We start from the raw sequence: 20,482 nt of genomic DNA, 5'->3' as shown, positions 1-20,482 counted from the left end.
GGTCTGTCACTGCTGGGCAGGACGCGGACGCCCTTTCTCCGGCAGCACCGAGAGCGGCAGGGAAGCGTGCACTTCCCTACCTAACGGATGACCCCGCGGCACCATGGCAACAAGCCGGGAGGGAGAACAGGAAGTGTGTAATCCAGTGGGTGGGGCGAATCTGAGTAACCACCAATGGGAGAGACACATTTGCGTTCGCTCCGCCCCGAAGGCGGGCCGAACCGCTTTTCTGCTAACGCCGCCAGCTGTGCGACCCGCGCTTCGGAGCCGCGGAAGGTAATTCGGTGGCGCGCTTGGGAGCCGAAGGGGCGGGGGAGAGCCGTCCCAAGAGGCGAGGGAAGACGGGAGGTGGGGTCAGGCCCACGGTCGGCGCACGGTCGGCCCGCGCTGTGCCGAGGGGGCGCTAGATGCGGGGACCCGGGAGTTTCCCATGTCCTGAGGGGGAAACCGAGGCCCAGAGAGGGGCAGTAGAGGCAAATAGATCTGAAACTCGTCCGTCTCACACACAGACTTTCTTAAATCATAATAGTAGGTGAAAAAACACTTTTAATCATATTAGGTGAAAAAGTAAAATACAAAATATATCTGAACTAAATACATAAAATAGGCCTTTGCCGAGCACCCTCCGTTGTCTCGCCGAACTTCGTGCTCACCTCGGTTTTGTGTATGAAACTTCTTTGTACAGGTTCACAGCCCCTTATTTTAAAGCCCTGGGGCTAGTTGTGTTCAGAATCCCGCATTTCTCGGGTTTCGGAAGGTGATAATGGTGCATATCTATGTTCTGCATACATTCAGCGGGGTCAGAGGCAGTGTTTGGAATCAATACATTAATATTTTCACAGATACATATCTATCTATCTATCTATCTATCTATCTATCTATCTATCTATCTATCCTAACTCTTTAAGGGATAAGGAACAACCATAAGTAGCTTCACCTGAGATCAGATCAAGTTTTCAAACTTAAGAGATTTTTTAGAAAAAAGATCGGAGAATTGCAGATAAGGGACTGGGCTCCTAATATTACTGTCTGCTCCTACTTCTCGCCGCCTGGGTGTGCCACAGTTGCTGAACTGTGCTTTGTATGGGTACCCTCTGTCTCCATCACTGACAGTGTGTGCCACCTGGTGCCCTCTCAGTTTCCTCATCTGTAAAATGGACTCAGTAGTGCTTTCCTCCTGAGGTTCTGGTGAGGAGTAAATGAGACCGTGGGCGCGAAGCACTAACCCTGTGTCTAGATTAGAACATAGCACAGATGGTTATGATGGAGATTTGCTTATTTCACAAATATTTCTATTTTGAAATTATTTGGATAGGCGGTACATGTCCATGGTTAACCTCCCCTACCCAGTCAGTCTTCAGAGAGATCACTGATTTCTAGACATAAGCAAGCCTGTCTGTATCTTTCACCCCATTTTCCTCTTACCCAGATTATAGCATTCTATACCTTCCTGTACTTCCTTCTCCTTAACATTTATTTTGGCTGTTACTTAACACATTTACATAATTTCTTCTTTATTAAGATATGTAACATACCTGTAAAAATGTAAGTTTGAAGAATGAAAATTAAACGAACACCACCAACTTAAGAAATAGCGCATTTTCATATCTTCAAAACCCCCACTGAATCTTTTACTCCTCTTGCCAAATACTGTGTAACCACTGCTCTGAGAATTGTTACTAATTTTCTTGTTTTTCTCTGTAGTTTTTTACTGTTGATGTATCACTAATGAATGCAATGCACGGTTTTGCAAGGTTTTGAATTTTTTATAAATGGGATCCTAATATATATTTTGTGTGACTTGACTTTTGCATATAACATGTGTATAGATGCATCCTTGTTGATGTGAGTAGCTCTATTTGGTCTTTTTTACTTTGAATTCCATGGTATGATTATACATGCTTTATGTAGGTGTTCTTCAGTTGATCGTCATTTGTACCCTTGCCAGATTTTTGCTATTACATGGTGCTTTTACAAACGTATTTCCTGGGGCCAATGTGGAAAAGTTTCTATAAGGTATATATCTAATAGGTTTCTAAGGATACCCAAATGAGCTAGCAATAGCAAGTTGTCTGAAGTGGTTGTAAGAGTTTATACTCTGCCAGTGGTGGATGAAAGTTTCGGTCTCAGCCACTCTTAAGGATTTTTACCTATCTGGTGATGGTTAAGACATTAATCACAGTGGTTCTAATATTCATTTGTCCGATGACATTGAGGTTGAGCATCTTTTTATGTATTTATTAATAGTTTGTATATCCTCTTTGTAAAATTTCTGTTCCTTATTTTTTTCTTATGGTTGTCTTCCCCTTATTTGTAGGCGTTCCCTATATGTTCTGAATACAAATATTTTGTGGCTTAAATTTGTTTTAAATACCTTCTGGTTTGTAGCTTGTCTTCTCTTTGTCTTTCCCATTCTCGAATGTTTTTGGTGAACAGAGGTTATTAATTTTAACAAGGCTGAATATATCATTATAATCCTTTATAATTTGTACTTTTTTGTATCTTTTAAAGAAATCCTTCCCTACTTTTGGTCAAAAAGGTATTCTCCTAGGCAATGTGGCCTGGGTGGGGGAGGGACGGTGGTGGTGGGGGAGATATTCTCCAATGTTGTTTTACCAAAGTTTCATAGTATTTCCTTTCTTATAACTTTAATCTTTAGCAATAGATTTTTGTACATAGTGTGAGGTAAGGGTCTCGTTCTTTTTTTCTTTTCCATGTATGGATAATCAGTTGTTTTGGCACCTTTTATTGAAAAGTTTGCTTTGATCTGGCATTCCATTACTCCAACATGTCAAGTACCCATACATATTTACAATTCTGTTTCTGAGTCATTTATTCTGTGTTATTGATCTTATTTGACTATTTCTACACCATTATCACATTTTATTCATTACTCTAGCTTTATAATTACTTGGTACCTGGTAGGACAAGTTCTCCGCCTTTATCTTCTCCAAGAATGTCTTTGCTGTTTTGCCTTTATGTTTTCCATGAAATTTTAGAATCATCTTGTCAGGTCACACCCAGACATAAAGCCTGTTGGGAATTTGACTGGAATTGCGTTGATTTAGCTGCATTGGATTAATTTGGTTTTAATTTTTAAAATCCTCACCTTAGGGTATGTTTTTATTGATTTTAGAGAGAGAGGAAAGGGGAGAGAAAGAGAAACATCACTGTGAGAGAAACATCAATCGGTTGCCTCCCACACACGCCCGGACTGGGTATGGAACCCACAGCCTTTTGGTGTGTGGGATGAAGCTCCAACTAAGTGAACTACCTGGCCAGAGCCTAATTTGGATTTTAAAGTGATTACTTTCAACATCTTGTCCCTAAGTATTATGTTTGCTGTAGGTTTTTGTAGACAAGGGAATTTCCTCCTCACCTGAGAATATTTTTTCCATTGATTTTAGAGAGAGTGGAAAGGGAGGGAGGGAAGGAGAGAGAGAGGAGAGAGAGCTGGATCTGAGGTTGAGGGCAACGAGGATCAGGTCTGTGGTGTTTGCATGACTGGACTGTACCACATAACCAGGTGATTTGCAAAGAGCACTCGGGAGAAAAAGGGTTGAAGATGCTGAAAGGAGAAGGAATCCAGTGTAGGATTTGTTGAGGTTGAGATGCTGGTGAAAGAGGCTCGAGGAAAGCTAGTAGGCAGGCAGAGAAACTGATCCTGAGACTGCATCTTTCCAGCCCGGAGGTCCAGTTGGTGATGCTGTTGAAAAGAACAGTAACTAGTCTTTTTGTGTATCTCCTATGTGCCAGGTCCTTGGCAAATATTTGGTGGTCATATCTCATTTAAACTTATGCTTTAAATATAATTATTATTATCCTCATATTATATATGAAAAGACTAAGGCTCAGGGAGATTAAACGTGTTAGCTAAAAATGTTTCTGTGTTATATTTGCCTAAGTAACGGCAACTTTCTTGTCAGATCATGGCATAACCTGAAATGAATGTTAAAAATCTCAGAATCCCAGGCCCCTATGCAGTCAGAACCTCCAGGAAAGAGGCCACGGATGCGTATTTTTAATACACAGATTACGTGATTTTTAAGCTCAGGCAGGCCTAGCAAGAACTGGTCTCAAAGCCATCTATCCAGTTCTGAACCCATGCTCTTAGCCCCCTGTGCAACAACTGGACCTCTGGCAGGCGCGGGCTTTTTGATCAGCTCTGATCTTTGCGGTTTGTGGAAAGATACTGTTTTAATAGAGAGCAGGAGATTTAGAAAATACCCTGCAGTCCTATGATGTCAGTTTTATTAGTGGTTCGGGAGAAAGGAAGGAAACTAACACTTATTCAGTGTTTTCTAGCATTTCTCTAAGCAGTGAATGTTACTCTAATTTTTTAGTGAGAATATGGGGTCTCAGCTAAATTTATCCAGGGCCATAGAGCTGGAAAGTGACTAAGCCAAGTTTCAGATCCAGAATCATCTAATAGTGAAAATAGCTAACACTTATTTAGTGCTTAGTCTGTTACCAGGCTTCTATGTGTATTATTTTATTTAATCCTCATGGTAATTGTGTGGAGAATGTTTTTATCATTATTCTGATTTTACAGATCAGAAACTGAAGCACATGAAGGTGATGTTTCCCAATTTCACACCCTAAGTGAGGGAGCAGGCTATGAATGCAGTCCTCTGGTTGGCTCCCGAGCGCACGCTTTTCACCACTGCCCAGTACTCATTTGACTAGCCCCTGACTTGTGTCCTTTTCATTTTTGTACTATTCAGCATGTTGACCTTGATTTAAAAAACCATAACAAATTTATATTTGATAATGCAAATCCATACAAAATCTAGAACATTGCTTTTGGTGTGTTCAGAGATAAGTTGATTTCATTTACTTCTTTTTTAGCTCCGTCACCATGCAGGGTAGCTCAAGAAGAACGGGCACCATGACTGATGTCCACCGGCGGTTCCTCCAGTTGCTGATGACTCACGGAGTGCTGGAGGAATGGGAGGTTAAGCGCTTGCAGAAGCACTGCTATAAGGTCCATGACTGTAAGTATCGTTTTCCTGTTCCCAGGAGGCTCTGGAGCTGTATGATCAGGGACTAGTGACATTGGTATAATGCCAGGTAACCAGTCAACCCATACTCCTGATCTGGCCATTCAGGTCTCTCACAATCTCCCTTCAGCCCATCTTTCTCATCTCATCTTTGACTTGTTTTTTAAGTAAATCTTACACTTAGCCCAGGTTAGGTAAGACTTGGCCTCTGAAGCAGTAGAGTCATGGTTCATAGCAGGGCTCCAGCACTTCCTTGAGTTGAGTTTCTTCACTACTAAAATGGGGATAATTAATTGTATTTGACATTCTATGGTTCAGAAAGTTAAGAGACATGATACTTAAGAAACACCTGGCACAGGAAAAGTGCTTAGTTGGCTATTGGTAGTCAGAGGGCAGCTTAGCATAGTGGTTCAGGGCGCAGCCTGGGACTTGGCCATCCCTGGAAAAGTGCCTTTTCTGCTGGTGCTGGTTGTAGGCATTTGGGACATCTCAGTGGTTGTTGGGAGGATAAGTAAGGTAATACATAGGGAGCACTTAGAGACAGGACCGCTGGTGCGTATTAAGTTTTCAGCAGCTGGAGGTTTCAATAAAGCAATGGGATCAATGTGGATAGATTGATAAAATCAGTAGTAGGTCTTGTCGAATGTCAGCATAGGTAGGTCTTACGGAGTGAAAAGGAAAGTTTATATTTTTAAATATTTATTTATTTATTGTTAATCCTCACCAGAGGATATTTTCCCATTGATTTGTAGAGAGGATGTAAGGGAGAGACACACAGAGAGAAACATCGATATGAGAAAGACACATTGATTGGTTGCTTCCTGCACGCACCTGGACCAGGGCCACAGATTGCTCCTGCAACCGAGCTATGTGCCCTTGACTGGAATTGACCCGGGATGCTTCAGTCTGGGGACTGATGCTCTATCCACTGAGCCAAACAGGCTAGGGCGGAAAGTTTATAAATTATACTTGTATGATGTCGTGTTAGGTTCTGTGTAAAATGTAATGATTTTTATTGTTCATGAGTGCATACATCTGCATATGAAAATATGAAAGTGAACTGGAAAGATATGCAGCACACACATGCTTGCCTTTGGAGACTGGAGGAGAGGAATAGGCTTGACAATAGAAATCCAAGGACTTCATCTTTATCCTGTTTTGTTCTTTTATTGTAAAAAAAAGACTTGAGGCAAACATGGCATTATTAGTTTAGTCTAATGGTTGTCACTTCCGATGAATGGGAATATAGGATTTTTATGCTATGTTTTTGTATTTTCTCTATTAAAAATTTTTTTAATCCTCAACTGAGAATATATTTTTTTTACTGATTTGAGATAGAGAAGAAGGAAGAGTGAGAGAAAAAAACATCAATGTAAGAGAGAAACATTGATCAGTTGTTTCCCCCACAGGCCCAGATCAGGGATCAAACTCACATCCTGGGCATGTGCCCTGACCAGGAATTGAAGCCCCCACCTTCTGGTGTACAGAATGATGCTCCAACCAATTGAGCCACACCAGCCAGGACCTCTCTCTATTTTTAATTGTTGAAAGAAGAGTGGAAAAAAGACGTGAGCCAAGTCAAGAGGGGTGAGGAAAGGTATGGGGGAGGCTCCAAGTGCCTAGGTGAAGGGACATGAGGCCCAGGGTCACATTGGAGAATTTCAGTCTGCGGCATGATAGAGGCGGAAGCCAGATCCCGGAGGGTGGAGGAGTGTGCGCGTCAGAAGGGAAAGAGCACAGAAACAAGTCCATTCATGATATGCAGAAGGAAGGTGAGGAGGGTGTCATGTTAGAGAAGAGGCACGGATTGAGCTGCTGGTCCATGGAGGTGTTCTGTGGGGAATTCTGGAAGCTTTATTATACATCCACAAATGAAGGCGTGGCGGGTTCTATAGTAAGGAAACTTGTGTACCCTTGTTAATCCTGTGTATCCAAACTTAACTGACAAACAAATACCATACTTCAGGAAACCCTGTGTGGGAAGAGAATACGTTTTTTGGTGTGTAGGTTTACAGATCTGGAAAACCCATAGTATGTATATCATAGTAATGGTTTTTTCTTTTGGTGTGTGTGTGTGTGTTAATCCTCACCTAAGGATATGATTTTATTGATTTTTGAGGAAGAGAGAGAGAGAGAGAGAGACATCGATGTGAGAGAGAAACATCGATCCGTTGCCTCCCGCATAGGTCCCGGTCTGGGATCGAACCCACAACCTAAGTATGTGCCCTGACTTGGAATTGAATGGGGTGATGCTCCAACCAACTGGGTCACCTGGCCAGGGCTACCATAGTAGTGTTGTTCTCCCCTCTTAATTCTGTAGACAGTGCAGACCTCCAGGAGGATTTGAAGCTAGAAGTGACATAATTAGTGTCGTGTTTGGGAATTTTCCTGGTGAGAACATGTCTGCTCTAATTGCCTGCACTGTGGTGGATGGGATCTTTGGTGAGAGCCTCCTTCATGGACTATTACACCTGTCAAGCTAGCTTCTCTTGCTCTTTAAAAGGCACAACAGGGCTTTAAACATACCCCTCAATATTCTTCAGTGATGGGCATACCAGGCTTTTCTTGTCTCTATGTAACAATTCATTCCTTCTCCCATTAGTATCTTATATATGTCCGGGATATGAACTTCACTATAGATGGGGCAGTTTCATAGCTCACTGCAAAGAGCCATATGATGCCTTAATACTAAGATTGAAAGTGTTTTTTCCTTTATTTGACCTTTAAAGTAGTTATGATCTAATATAGAAAAGTCCTATATAATGTGTCTAGGAAATGATTTATTCTCACTTTATGTACCATTTCTGCACATCAAGATATGGTTATGGTCATCAGGATAGAACTATAGTTTGTTTTCTCTTGTTTTTCATGAAAAAAAAAAAGGTCATTCACAGTATTATTCTTACTTGAGAGGTTTTTAAACAAAGAATGATGGAAAGAAAAGACGTAAAATTAAGTAAATACTTATAAAACCAATATTATCAATCTCTTATCTTTTGAAGAGATACCTAGGAAAGGCCCCTTTTACCAACTGGAAACATATTTAGCTTTTAAGAGAATTAAAGACAAAGGAGTAATTGAAACTGCAAGTTACTCTAATTGCAGTTTCCCTTGGGTTTTGTCCAGTTTATCAAAGAACTTCCTGTTTTGGGGTCTCTTCTTACTGTCACTAGGGGAAATAAAATGTCCCAAATCTCCCAGCTAGTGAAGAATTCAGCCTTTGTTCTGATGTCCTAGTGGAAAGCCTTTCTCAATGGCATTGGGACTTGTATTCTTAGTGCCCTTAGATTCTGTGCCAGGGCTTGTATACATGCATGTGATCGTTCAGCACAACTTCCTGAGACTCTCCCCGGCACCAGGCCTCTCTGCTAGGGACTGCTGGTACAGAGATAAAGTTTTGCTGCATCGTGGGTCTTGTGTGTCCTATGATGTAGAATCAGATGATTCCAGTAGACACTCCTGATGGAGGTAGGTACAGGAGGCCTCAGGAGTGGTGGTTAAGAAGACTTGGATTTGCCCTAGCTGGTTTGGCTCAGTGGATAGAGTGTCAGCCTGTGGACCAAAGGCTCCTGGGTTCGATTCCAGTCAAGGGCACATACCTTGGTTGCAGGCTCCTCTCTGGCCTGGGCCCTGGTCAGGGCACATGCAGGAGGCAACCAATCAATGGGTTTCTCTCTGTTTTTCCCTCTCTCTTGCACTCTCTTTAAAAGATCAATGGAAAAATATCACCCTAACTGGTTTGGCTCAGTGGATAGAGCGTCGGCCTGTGGACTGAAAGGTCCCAGGTTTGATTCCGGTTAAGGGCATGTACCTTGGTTGCAGGCACATCCCCAGTAGGAGGTGTGCAAGAGGCAGCTGATGGATGTGTCTCTCTCATTGATGTCATTGATGTTTCTAGCTCTCTATCCCTCTCCCCTCCTCTCTGTAAAAAATCAATAAAATATATTAAAAAAAAAAAAGAAAGAAAAATATCATTGGGTGAGGATTAACAAAAAAAAAAGGAAGACATGGATTTGAGGATTTCTGCTTTGGATTGAGACAGAGTAACAGGGACCAGTTTATCTTCTGTCTGAAATAATTAAAAATGGACAGACTATATGAAACATTGGGCATCCTATCTAATAATACTATCTAATAAAGAGGGAATATGCTAATTGACCCTCATGCTATTGCAAAGATGGTGGCGCCCACAGCCAATAGGAGGGAATATGCTAATTGACTGCCACGCCCTCAAAGATGGTGATGCCCATAGCCACAAGATGGCAGTGCCCAGTCCCCTCAGCCCCGCGGGGTGGCAGACATGCTGCAAGGCTGGGCCCGCCCCCAGGCAGGCTTGGCCACTCCGCGCACCTGCCTCCGGAGTTCCCCAGTCCCCTTTGCCCCCCAGCCACCCAGGGCTGGCCCAAAGCACAGGCAAGCCTCAGATGGCGGCTGCCAAGCCGATGCCCAAGGCACAGGCAAGCCTCAGATGTCAGCTGCCCAGCCACCCAGGGCTGCCTGAGGCTCAGGTAACCAGGGCCGGCCGAGGCTTGCGCTGCCGGCAGTGGCAGCAGCAGAGGTGTGATGGGATGTCGCCTTCCCCTGATCGCCGGGTCACCTCCCGCCCCTGAGGGCTCCTGACTGTGAGAGGGGGCAGGCTGGGCTGAGGGACCCTCCCCACTCCAGTGCATGAATTTTCATGCACTGGGCCTCTAGTAAGTCAATAAAGGACAGTAATCTTTTGACAGAGAGACAATGAGCGTTTTTCCCCCTCTTTTTTTTTTTTAAATCCTCACCAAAGGATATGTTTTTCATTGATTTTAGAGAAAGAGAAAGGGAGGGAGAGAGAGAGAGAGAGAAACATCAATGTGAGAGAGAAACATTGATAGGTTGCCTCCTGTACATGCTCCAACCCGGGATTGAACCTGCAAGATAGGTATGTGCCCTGACTGGGGATTGAACCTGAAACCTTTTGGTGCACAGGACAATGCTCCAACTGACTGAGCCACCCGGCCAGGGCGGTTTTCCTCCTCTTAACACGAAATACATGTTCTCTTTTCTAACACCACCTCTCCAATTCCTTTTATACCAACTAGATGTCTAGTAACTTAATTCAGTTCTGACAATGACTGCCTAGCATTAGTATCAGATCCCACACATTAAAGGGGCTCAATCCCACAAGGCTACCCCCACTTCAGATGCCAGTCACAAGTCCAAGGCCACCCTACTTCTCCTATGACACCCTCCTCAGGTTCAACAATTTGCTAGAATGGCCTACAGATACCAGGAAAACACTCTACTTATGCCTGTCTGGCCTGTTGCGGTAGATGTTTCCTACAGAAAACTAAAGAGACCCTGAGAAGCAGGGCATAAGCAAGATAAACAGATCCTCTGGGCTTAGAGCAAGAGAGGAGAGACTAGTCAACAACTATCTGCACAGAGTTTAAAAAGCCAACAGCTAAAGGGTTTCTGATAAAAACCCGTAAAAAAGTAGGAAAACTAGGGAACTTCCTCAGCTCAATAAAGGAGACCTATGTAAACATCACTTAATTGTGAAAGACTTAATACTTTCCCCCAACAGCAGGAGCGAGACAAGAACATCCATTTTCACCATTTCTGTTGTAACCAGTACACTCAGGCAAGAAACAAATAAAGGCTTCTAGACTGGAAAGGAAGAAGTAGAACTCTCTTCACAGACATGATCTTCTGTGTAAAAAGTCTATGGAGTCCTCCCCAAAGCTACCAGTCATGGTAAGTGAGTTTAGTCAAGTTGCAGGGTACAGCATCCCACTTTCTACCCACTAGTCTTAGCGTCTGTTGGTGTTTCTTCCCTAAATTCACTCATCCTTTATTGGTTACCAACTTGCTATGAGGAGCTATTCTATACTCTAGCATAGCCGTGGGCAAACTACGGCCCGCGGGTCGGATCCGGCCCATTTGGCTGTTCTGTCCGGCCCGCGGAGCCAAAAGAGCGGAGGGTTCTCTTGCTCTCCCCTCCGCTCCTTTACTTTGAATTTATATTAGTTCACACAAACACTCCATCCATGCTTTTGTTCCAGCCCTCCGGTCCAGTTTAAGAACCCATTGTGGCCCTCGAGTCAAAAAGTTTGCCCACCCCTGCTCTAGCACCAACCTTTTGTAATTAATTATGCTGTGTTATGTTTTATTTTTAAACTGTTAGTGGATTTTATTTTTTTAAATTTATTATTATATTTTATAACTGTTGGTTTTAAAATTATCTATTGTCCTAAGGACAAATATCTAAAATTTTAGATTAAAAAATTAGGATCTGGCATTATTTCACTGAGCAGGATAAATAATATGATGTTCAGGCAAAAAAACAGTTAATTTAAATACCTGTACCAAGAATAGATTAGTGAGCACAGTATCAGAAGGACCTTGGGGTTTGATAGATAGTTTCTGTTTTGTCAAACCTTTATCCGCCTTCATCCTAGCTTTCTTTATCTCACGCTGACTTAGGAGACTAGACTTGCTTCATTGTTTTGGTGAGTACTTAAGGACCCACGCACACAGTAGGCTGCACGCATGCATGTGAGTCACAGTGATACTGTTGACATCTTGGGTTAGTGTGCCATCTCGTATCTGTATTGTAAATACCTTCTCTTTCCAAGGAGGACTCAGTGATATTGAGAAGGTGGCTCCAAATACCTTTTCCTCCTACAATCATTTCATTGTACATTTCTCCTCTTTGGACATGATGAACAGTTAATAAACTTACCACAGTCAGGGCCTGCTTGCCTTTGCAGTTAATCAAGGGGAATTGGGTCTGTGATCATAACTGAAAAGCGGCATTAAAATTAACATGAAAAGTAACATCTAACATGTAAATCTGGGCATCTGATTGGTCGTCTCAGCTTTGCTCAGATGAAATCTCAGGAAGAGGAAGCTTATACAGCAGGGATAGAGCGAGATGCTCTGGTTTCAGGATGGTCGGCCATCCCCTGCAGAGCCTTCATCAGCAACTTGGGGTTCCCCGAGGCGGGTTGGAGTGGGGGCTGCCACTCATCTCAAGAGACCACCTGTTTTCAAAGAATGAGACAAAAATGAAATGCACATTAACAGTATCAACAGTAAAGTTGAGGTGAAAGTGGTTTAGTTTTCTGCGATGACTCAGATTGGACTTCAGGACCTGCCCTGCCTCAGTGCCTTCACGATGAACAGTTGGTGCTGCTCTGTTGCTCACAGGAGTACTGACCAGCACAGCTCTGGTGAGAGGGATGGCGATAGGTGTGTTTCCTGCACCCTCATAGGTCGCCTATGTCCCTGTCACCACTCCAGCCGTGTTGTTTTATGGGTTTTAGGGCATGCGGCTGATATGCAGGAACTGTGCCAAGCACTGTAAAACAAGTTTTATGCACTGTCATTTGAAGAAAGGACAAAGAGTAAACTTCCTACCTGAAATAATCTCTTGATTAAAAAAAAAGGTTTATATATATTCACCTGGAAACAGATCTCTAAACCAAAGATTTGAAAAACAGTCCATTGTTAAAGCCTTTTCACCCTGTACCAGCAGATTCCTTAGCTAATCCACCTTGTCACAGGGCGCTGTCATTTTTCTCTTTTTGATTCAGACTCCTGAAGGTTAAGGTGTCAAGTTACATTGTTGTTGAGCACTGAAATGGTTTTTAAGCTTTTATTATGGAAAAAGTCAAACAGAGAAAGTAGAGAGAATAATAAAATGAGACCTCTTGTACCCCTATCCCAATTAAAATGATAACTCATGACTAATCTTGTTTTATCTTTACTCAAACCTACTTTCCCCATGTTATTTTAAAGTAATTCTTAGGCATCATTGCATATCTAAATAAGAATTTTCTTTTTTAAAATGCATGCTCAAGTCCTTTTGTCACTGCACTAAACTAAAGTCCAGACATCTGATTTCTGGTCCAGACTTTGTCACTTACTGGCCCTAAAATCTCAGGTAAGTTCCTAACCTCTGTGACCCTTAATGTCCTCTTTTGAAAAACAGACTGTGCTGCATCCCAGCTCACCTCTGTGGAGGGTCTGATGGACCGTAAGGGGCAGAGCTATAGCACAGAGTGAATGATGTGCAGATGTAGAGAATTACTTATCTAATATATTTGCTGCACAAAAGACAACTCTCCTCCCTCCATTCTTCTCAGAACTGTTCACCAGCCATACTTGGGGAGTGCCACTGTCACCTCCCATCTTTTCACTCACATATCTGAATTTCGAGAGAACCATTTTTCCCTGGAAATTGATGCAAAAGCCACAGGCTGAAAAGGGACCCCTCACACACTTCGGCCCACTGTCCCTGCTTGCCTGCCTTTCCTGGGCCTGGGGTCTGCTTTCTCAGGGCTGTTGTGCTACCCTTCCCACTCCCCTGTCTGATCCAGGGCCCAAGCTACCCCACTGTCAGTGCCACAGTCAGCAGGATTTCCCAGCCAGCCTCATCAGATGCGAGGGCTATCACAGGGCCCACAAGTGGTTTGGTCCACTGGGGTCTTATTTTTTGCTGTTATTTCCTCTGCCTAAAAATAGCATTTCCTATCTGATGTCTAGTTTGGAACAAAACAATTGTTCAGAAGTTAGGGCAGCAGACTTCTGATTGCCTGCTGCCCGAGAATGCAGTGAGCCCTAGGTTCTAGTACCTACTGGGAAGTGGGGACCTTGATTAGTAAGAAGAGGTTTGTTGGTTAAATTAAAATTTCATTTTTTAGAAAAAGGAGATAATATGTACAGGGGTTGCCATGAAAAAAATCTCGCAGAATGAATTGAACCAACCCCCGCTTCTCAGAGGAGAAGTGTCCTATTTTGCTCAGTGTTGCCCCAGCCTGTCCACTGTCCAAGGCTGGACCTCCCTTCTTTGCCACGGAAGTGATGGTGATGGCCTGGGCCCAGCTTCCAGTGTGTCCTCTGAGCGCAGCCCTCTGTCTTTAGCACTCTCTCAGGCACTGCCAGACACTTCCATCTTTCTCTGGTGTCTGAGTTCCTCTTTGAGACTCCGAAGATGCAGTGCCTGGTTCAGAGGATGCCAATGTGACTGTGGTAGGGTCTGGCATAGGAAGTGTTCTCAGAGAGCATTGGCTGTGCTCTACAGAGGCTGTGGCTTAGGGCCAGGAGCCTGAGATCTGGAGTAGGGCAGGCCTGGGCTCCGTTTCCAAGTTGTGGGAGCTCTGGAGAACTTATTTAACATCTCCAAGCCTCGTATATGTAAAGACTAGAGGCCCGGTGCATGAAATTCGTGCACGGGGTGGCGGGGGGTGTCCCTCAGCCCAGCCTGCACCCTCTCCAATCTGGGACCCATTTAAACGGGCAGTTGGACATCCCTCTCACAATCTAGGACTGCTGGCTCCCAACTGCTCGTCTGCCTGCCTTCCTGATTGCTCCTAACCGCTTCCGCCTGCCAGCCTGATCACCCCCTAACCACTCCCCTGCCAGCCTGATTGATGCCTAACTGCTCCCCTGCCAGCCTGTTTTCCCCTAACTGCCCTCCCCTGCAGGCCTGGTCACCCCTAACTGCCCTCCCCTGCAGGCCTGGTCACCCCTAACTGCCCTCCCCTGCAGGCCTGGTCCCCCCCAACTGCTCTCCCCTGCAGGCCTGGGTCCCTCCCAACTGCCTTTCCCTGTAGGCCTGGTCGCCTCCAACTTCCCTCCTCTGCCGGCTTGGAGGCCTGGTCCCTCCCAACTGCCCTCCCTTGCTGGCCATCTTGTGGTGGCCATCTTGTGTCCACATGGGGGCAGGATCTTTGACCACATGGGGGCAGCCATCTTGTGTGTTGGAGTGATGGTAAATCTGCATATTACTCTTTTATTAGATAGGATGATATTAATAACTCTCGGCGTTACTGTTCTTTCAGTGATGAGAAGAACCAAGCTAATGAACAGTAGGCAGCACATTCTAAGGTGAATTACAACCCCACATTTTCAGGCCTAATAATAGCAACTTCACCACAGCCCACAAAATGTGCCCAGGTATAGAGAATACAGGTGGCACCTAAGATCTGTAGATCCTTACGTGGTTCAAGTACAGTGCTCAGTGCGTGGTGAGGGTGTCTCTGCTCTCTGAGGAGAGGCACATGTGATAGGCGCAGGGCCTTGTCCTCACTTCTCGTAGCTGTTCATCCCATGTCACTGACTGTGGGTCAGTAGTATCGAGGGACCTGGCCTCTGATCCAGCTCTACCTGCAAAAAACCCTGATATTTTCATACTTACATGAAGTTTGTAGTTTATTTTTTCAACTAGTTTGGGATTCTGAAGGGAGAAGTGCTTTATTAATTAGTTCTGTGAAGTCCTTAAAGTGGTAGAATGAAGACTGGAAATGAAATAGTTACCTCAGAATTGTGTGATCCCATTTTTATGTTGTGCACTTTATCTTTTTTTTAAAATATATTTTATTGATTTTTTTACAGAGAGGAAGGAAGAGTGATAGATAGTCAGAAACATCGATGAGAGAGAAACATCGATCAGCTGCCTCTTGCACACCTCCTACTGGGAATGTGCCCGCAACCAAGGTACATGCCCTTGACCGGAATTGAACCTGGGACCTTTCAGTCCGCAGGCTGACGCTCTATCCACTGAGCCAAACCGGTTTTGGCGTGTGCACTTTATCTTGAGCGTGGACTCATAGGATATTGGAGCCAAATGGATCCTCCGATGCTCCTTTAGCCCAGTGTGTCCCTGCGGATTCGCAAGCTGTAGCCTCTCGACCATGAACTGTAGCCATGGGGGAGGGGCTGGGGCAAAGCAGTGAAGATTAACTGGTCTGAAGACAGTATTGGAAGTACTGGTGTAACCTTGACACTTAATGAGCATGTTAGGGATCTTGTTAGTAGCAAGAGACCCCAGCTATGGACAACTTAAAAAGGAACATATGTATTGAGAGGCTACTGGGGGAAGGGGCACACAGGACTGGCTGATGGCTAGGTGCCAGGCTGAGGAATTGGCAGGAACCAAGGAGCACAAGGGCTCAACCGTAGCTGAACCTCATGGCTAAAGCCACCTTCCCTCTGAAGTGGCTGGGCTGGAGCCACCCCCAGCTATCCCCTGTGCCCTGCCTCAGATTGAGTGTGTCTGACAGGCTGAGCATAGCTGCTGGGCCCACTCCTGGCTGACCTAAGATCTGCCTCTTTAGCTTCCTGCCCTCTGGTTCTCTGGATATAGGAATAATTCTCCCACCAAAATCATACATATAGGGGAAAGACAATTTAAAACAACAACAAGAAAAGCTAGGGTCTCGTTAGGGTTGAAAATGGCTGCTAGGCAGCCAGATATCACCAGATGACTTCAGTGGGGCAGCCGGGTTTGGTAACTGGAACAAAGTGTGTTGGGGAAGGCAGTGCTTGGGAACTGTGGAGGATGGCATGGGAACCGCATCTGATCGGGTCAGGGAGGGCCTGTATAGGAGGGGACATGTCCAGGAAGCTAGAGATTTGGAGCCTGGGTGGTTGGAGCCAGCGGTGGTGATAGAAACACGATTGGAGGGATGTGTGCGAGGCATGTGTGAAGTTGGAGGTAAGGTGATGGGTGGCCTTCAGAGATGGGAGAAAGGGAGAGACTTGCCAGGGACCCACAGAGAGGTGGGGCAGGATGGCTGGAGCCCACGCACTGCTGGCCCCATGGCACCGGCTGCCTCTGTTGCTGCCAGAAAGTTAAGTTGGTGGGGGAGTGTCACTGAGCAAAAGAGAAGTTTATTCTCAGGTTTATGACACAGGGTGTCTGTGACATGTAGAATATCAACAGTGAAGAGGGACATGTGGCCCCTGAAGGAAGCTTGTGTGATAGGAGAGGGTGAGACTCAAGGGAACGTGAGCAACTGAGCAGATGGCTGGTTTCCGTAATAAGTAAGGACAGCAGTCGGAAGTAGTTTTAAAATAAAAATACAGTAAAAACATTTATGTTTTGAAATATGAGACTAGACAGCAAACCAGAGGTGGTGGGGAGAGGGGAAAGTGCAGGGTGGCTATAAACTCATGTTCATGTGGCCCAGATGTCTGGAAAGTCTGATGTATTAGAATGCTTTTGATCTGCCCCCAGAGTGCATTTTTCTGAATGGTACCCAGGAGAGGCCTTTTCAGTGGAAAATGTGAGCTATCACTTTCAGAGGGAGGTGGGACTTGCCACTGTGCCATATGAGGTGAACAGGAGTGGTTCCTGCCTATGAAGAACCCTGTCGGTTAGTCATTGAGAGGTAGTTCTTGCAAGTCTGAGGTTCCCAGAGTTGTGTGCTCTGCAGGTTAGGTTTCCAGCAAGCCAAAGACACAGGCCTATGCAGAACAGCCAGGCCCACCCACCATTTTGGGTGGTGTAAGAAGAGGAAGAAGGTGCAGAAGCACTTTGCACTGGGGGCAGCAGAGAACCTTTCATGGAAAAAAGTGTCATTTGAGTTGGCTTTCATAACTAGTAGGCAGAAATAGGAATGAGAAGGAGGGAGGCCTTTCACAAAGGAAGGACGTAAGCAAAGGCACGGAGGCAGGAAATATGGTTGTGTCTCATTCCTCTGATCACAAGTTTTCAGCAGTTGTGGCTAAATTTCATTGTCATTCTATTGTCATGATTCTTGTCTATCTCCTTTATGTGGCCCACATGACTGTGCCTTCCCCTGCCACCAACGTGATCTTCTTTTCTTTAATAATCTTTTTTAAAAATATATTTTTTATTAATTTCAGAGAGGAAGGAAGAGGGAGAGAGAGAGAGAAACATCAATCATGAGAGAGAATCATAGATTGGCTGCCCCCTGCATGCTCCCCACTGGGGACTGAGCCTGCAACCTGGGCATGTGCCCCTGACCGGAATCGAACCTGGGACCCTTTAGTCCGCAGGTCGATGCTCTATCCACTGAGCCAAACCGGCTAGGCCTCTTTAATAATCTTTATGTACACAAGGAGCTTAGAAATACCTTTCTCTGTCACAAGTCAAACACAGATAGCATTTAAGTGCCCTGGGATGACCCCCTTGGTCATCAACTTGGTGGGTAACCTGCCAGGCCTTTTTCCCGCAGTAATGTTTCCTTGGTTTTATTATTGTTTTTTTAACATAAATGGTACCACAAATGTGTTTTTCTGCTGGTTTTTCCCTCTCAGTGATTTTAAAGGCACAAATCTTTTGAAATCAATTATTTAAAAAAATTTTATCATTTTTTATTTCCAATTACAGTTGACATACATTATTATATTAGTTTCAGGTGTACACCTCAGTGATTAGACATTATATAACTTATTAAGTGATCATTCCCATAAATCTCACACCCATCTGACACCATACATAGTTTTATAGCATATTGACTATATTCCTTAGGCTGTACTTTATATCCCCATGACTATTCTGTAACAATCAATTTGTACTTCTCAATGCCTTCACCTTTTCACTCATCTCCCCAACTCCCCTCCCATCTGGCAACTGTTAAGCCATTTTCTTTATCTGTAAGTCTTTTTCTGTTCTACTTGTTTTTTGTTTTTTTGTTTTTAAATTCAATTGTTGATATGTATTTATTGCCATTTTATTATTCATATTTTCTATCTTTTTTTTTCTTCTTCTTCCTAAAGAAGACTCATATAATACTGGTTTGGTAGTGATGAACTCCTTTAGCTTTTTCTTGTCTGGGAAGCTCTATATCTGTCCTTTGATTCTAAATGATAGCTTTGCTGGGTAGAGAAATCTTGGTTGTAGGTCCTTGCTTTTCATCACTTTGAATACAAACCTCAGTTCTCAAACATCTCCCATCTTGAACAATTCAGTTCTCAACCAACTTGTTTATGGAAAAAATGTCTGTTGTCCAACAAAAGTTCAGTTCTCAACCCGATAACCCTTTAATGCTGATACTTGTGTCATCAGTCACGTGTCTCAGGCAACAAAGGAGAGAATGCCTGAGTATAAGTCAGTTTACTGCTAAACCTCACATTATCAACATCCCAGGAAATTGTCCTGTGATTATTTTCATGTTCTTTTGCTTTTTGTTGCTGCTTATTGTTGTCATTAAATACATACAGTAACTCGCCATGGGTCCTAAGAAGGTTAGTGATAGCAGCAAAGTGAAAAGAAAAGTTGAGAGAACAATGATAGAGCTTAAAAAGAATATTTGCACTCTGGCTGGTGCCCCCAGTGGTAAGCATTGGCATGCGCAGCAAGGAGTCGCAGGTTTGATTCCAAGTCAAGGGCATGTACTGGGTTGCAGGTTTGATCCATGACCTCTGGGGCGCATGTGGGAGGCAACTGATTGATGTGTCTCTCTCCAGCTGATATCTCTCTCTCTTTCTCTCTCCCTCTTCCCCTCCCTCCCTCCTTTCCATTCTCTCTAAAAAACAATGGGAAAAATCTCTGGGTGAGGATTTTTTTTTTATAAAGGAAAAAAATAATTGCAAAGTATGATAGAGGTGTTTGTGTGTGTCTGATCTGGCTGCCGAGTATGGCATGGCAAAATCAACTATCAGCACAATTTTAAAACATAAAGAGGCCATCAAGAGTGCTGATGTTGGCTGAGGGTGTGAAAGTGTTCATGAAACAATGATCACCTGCAATGGAGGAAGGTTAAAACAGGGAATCATTTGGGGGTCTGGAATGGATTAATTCAATTTACATTTTTTCTAATGGGAAAAAATGATTTGGTTTTCGAACAAATCACTTCTAGAACAGCCTTCTGGAACGATTAAGTTTGAGAACCAAGGTTCCACTGTATTTCTTGCCACTCCCTTCTGGCCTGCATAGTTTCTTTTGAGAAACCAGCTGACAATCTTATGGGAACTTCCTTGTAGGTAACTAACTGCTTTTCTCTTGCTGCTTTTAAGAATCTCTTTGTCTTTAAACTTTTATATTCATTTGTGATGTGTCTTGGTGTAGGCCTCCTTGGGTTCATCTTGTTTGGGATTCTGCGATTCCTGGACTTGTATGTCTATTTTCTTCACCACGTTAAGGAAGTTTTCTGTCATTATTTTTTCAAATAGGTTTTCAATTTCTTGTTCTCTCTCTTCTTCTTCTTGCACTCTCATGATGCAAATGTTGGCATGCTTGAAGTTGTTCCAGAGGCTCCTTACACTGTCCTCTTTTTTTAAATTCTTTTTCTTTTTGCTGTTCTGATTGGGTGTTTTTTGCTTCCTTATATTCCAAATTGCAGATTTGATTCTCAGCTTCATCTTCTCTGCTGTTGATTCCCTGTAAATTATTCTTCATTTCAGTTAGCGTATCCTTCATTTTTGACTGGTCCTTTTTTGTGTTGTTAAGGTCTCATTAAGTTCATTGAGCATCTTTATAATCAGTGTTTAATCTATTAGATTGCTTGCCTCCATTTTGTTTAGTTCTTTTTATGGAGTTTTATTCTTTTCTTTCATTTGGGACATGTTTCTTTGTCTCCTCCTTTTGGCAGCCTCCCTCTATTTGTTTCTATGTATTAGGTAAAGCTGCCACGTCTCCCAGACTTGATAGAGTGGTGTAATGTAGTAGGTGTCCTGAAGAGTCCAGTGGCCCAGCCTTCCTGATCACCCAAGCTGGGCACTTGAGGTGCACCTCCTGTGTGGACTGTATACAC

The 20,482-nt window shown here is 43.8% G+C and overlaps 1 protein-coding gene across 2 annotated transcripts in view; it reads left to right on the top strand.

Moving 5' to 3' along the window:
* Positions 1-208: 208 nt before the first annotated feature.
* The window catches only part of NSMCE1 (NSE1 homolog, SMC5-SMC6 complex component), a 29,883-nt gene continuing 9,609 nt past the window's right edge, over positions 209-20,482 (top strand). For both annotated transcript variants that reach the window (XM_080677933.1, XM_080677932.1), the window contains exons 1-2: positions 209-276; positions 4,849-4,994. In XM_080677933.1, coding sequence (XP_080534059.1) covers positions 4,859-4,994 — 136 coding nt within the window. In that variant the 5' untranslated portion in view covers positions 209-276; positions 4,849-4,858. The remainder of the gene's footprint in view (positions 277-4,848; positions 4,995-20,482) is intronic.

This window comes from Plecotus auritus, assembly GCF_963455305.1.
Source record: "Plecotus auritus genome assembly, chromosome: 7".
NCBI classification, from domain to species: Eukaryota; Metazoa; Chordata; class Mammalia; order Chiroptera; family Vespertilionidae; genus Plecotus; species Plecotus auritus.
The sequence above is the reverse complement of the archived record's forward strand: the minus strand, read 5'-3'. Positions and strand labels throughout refer to the sequence as shown.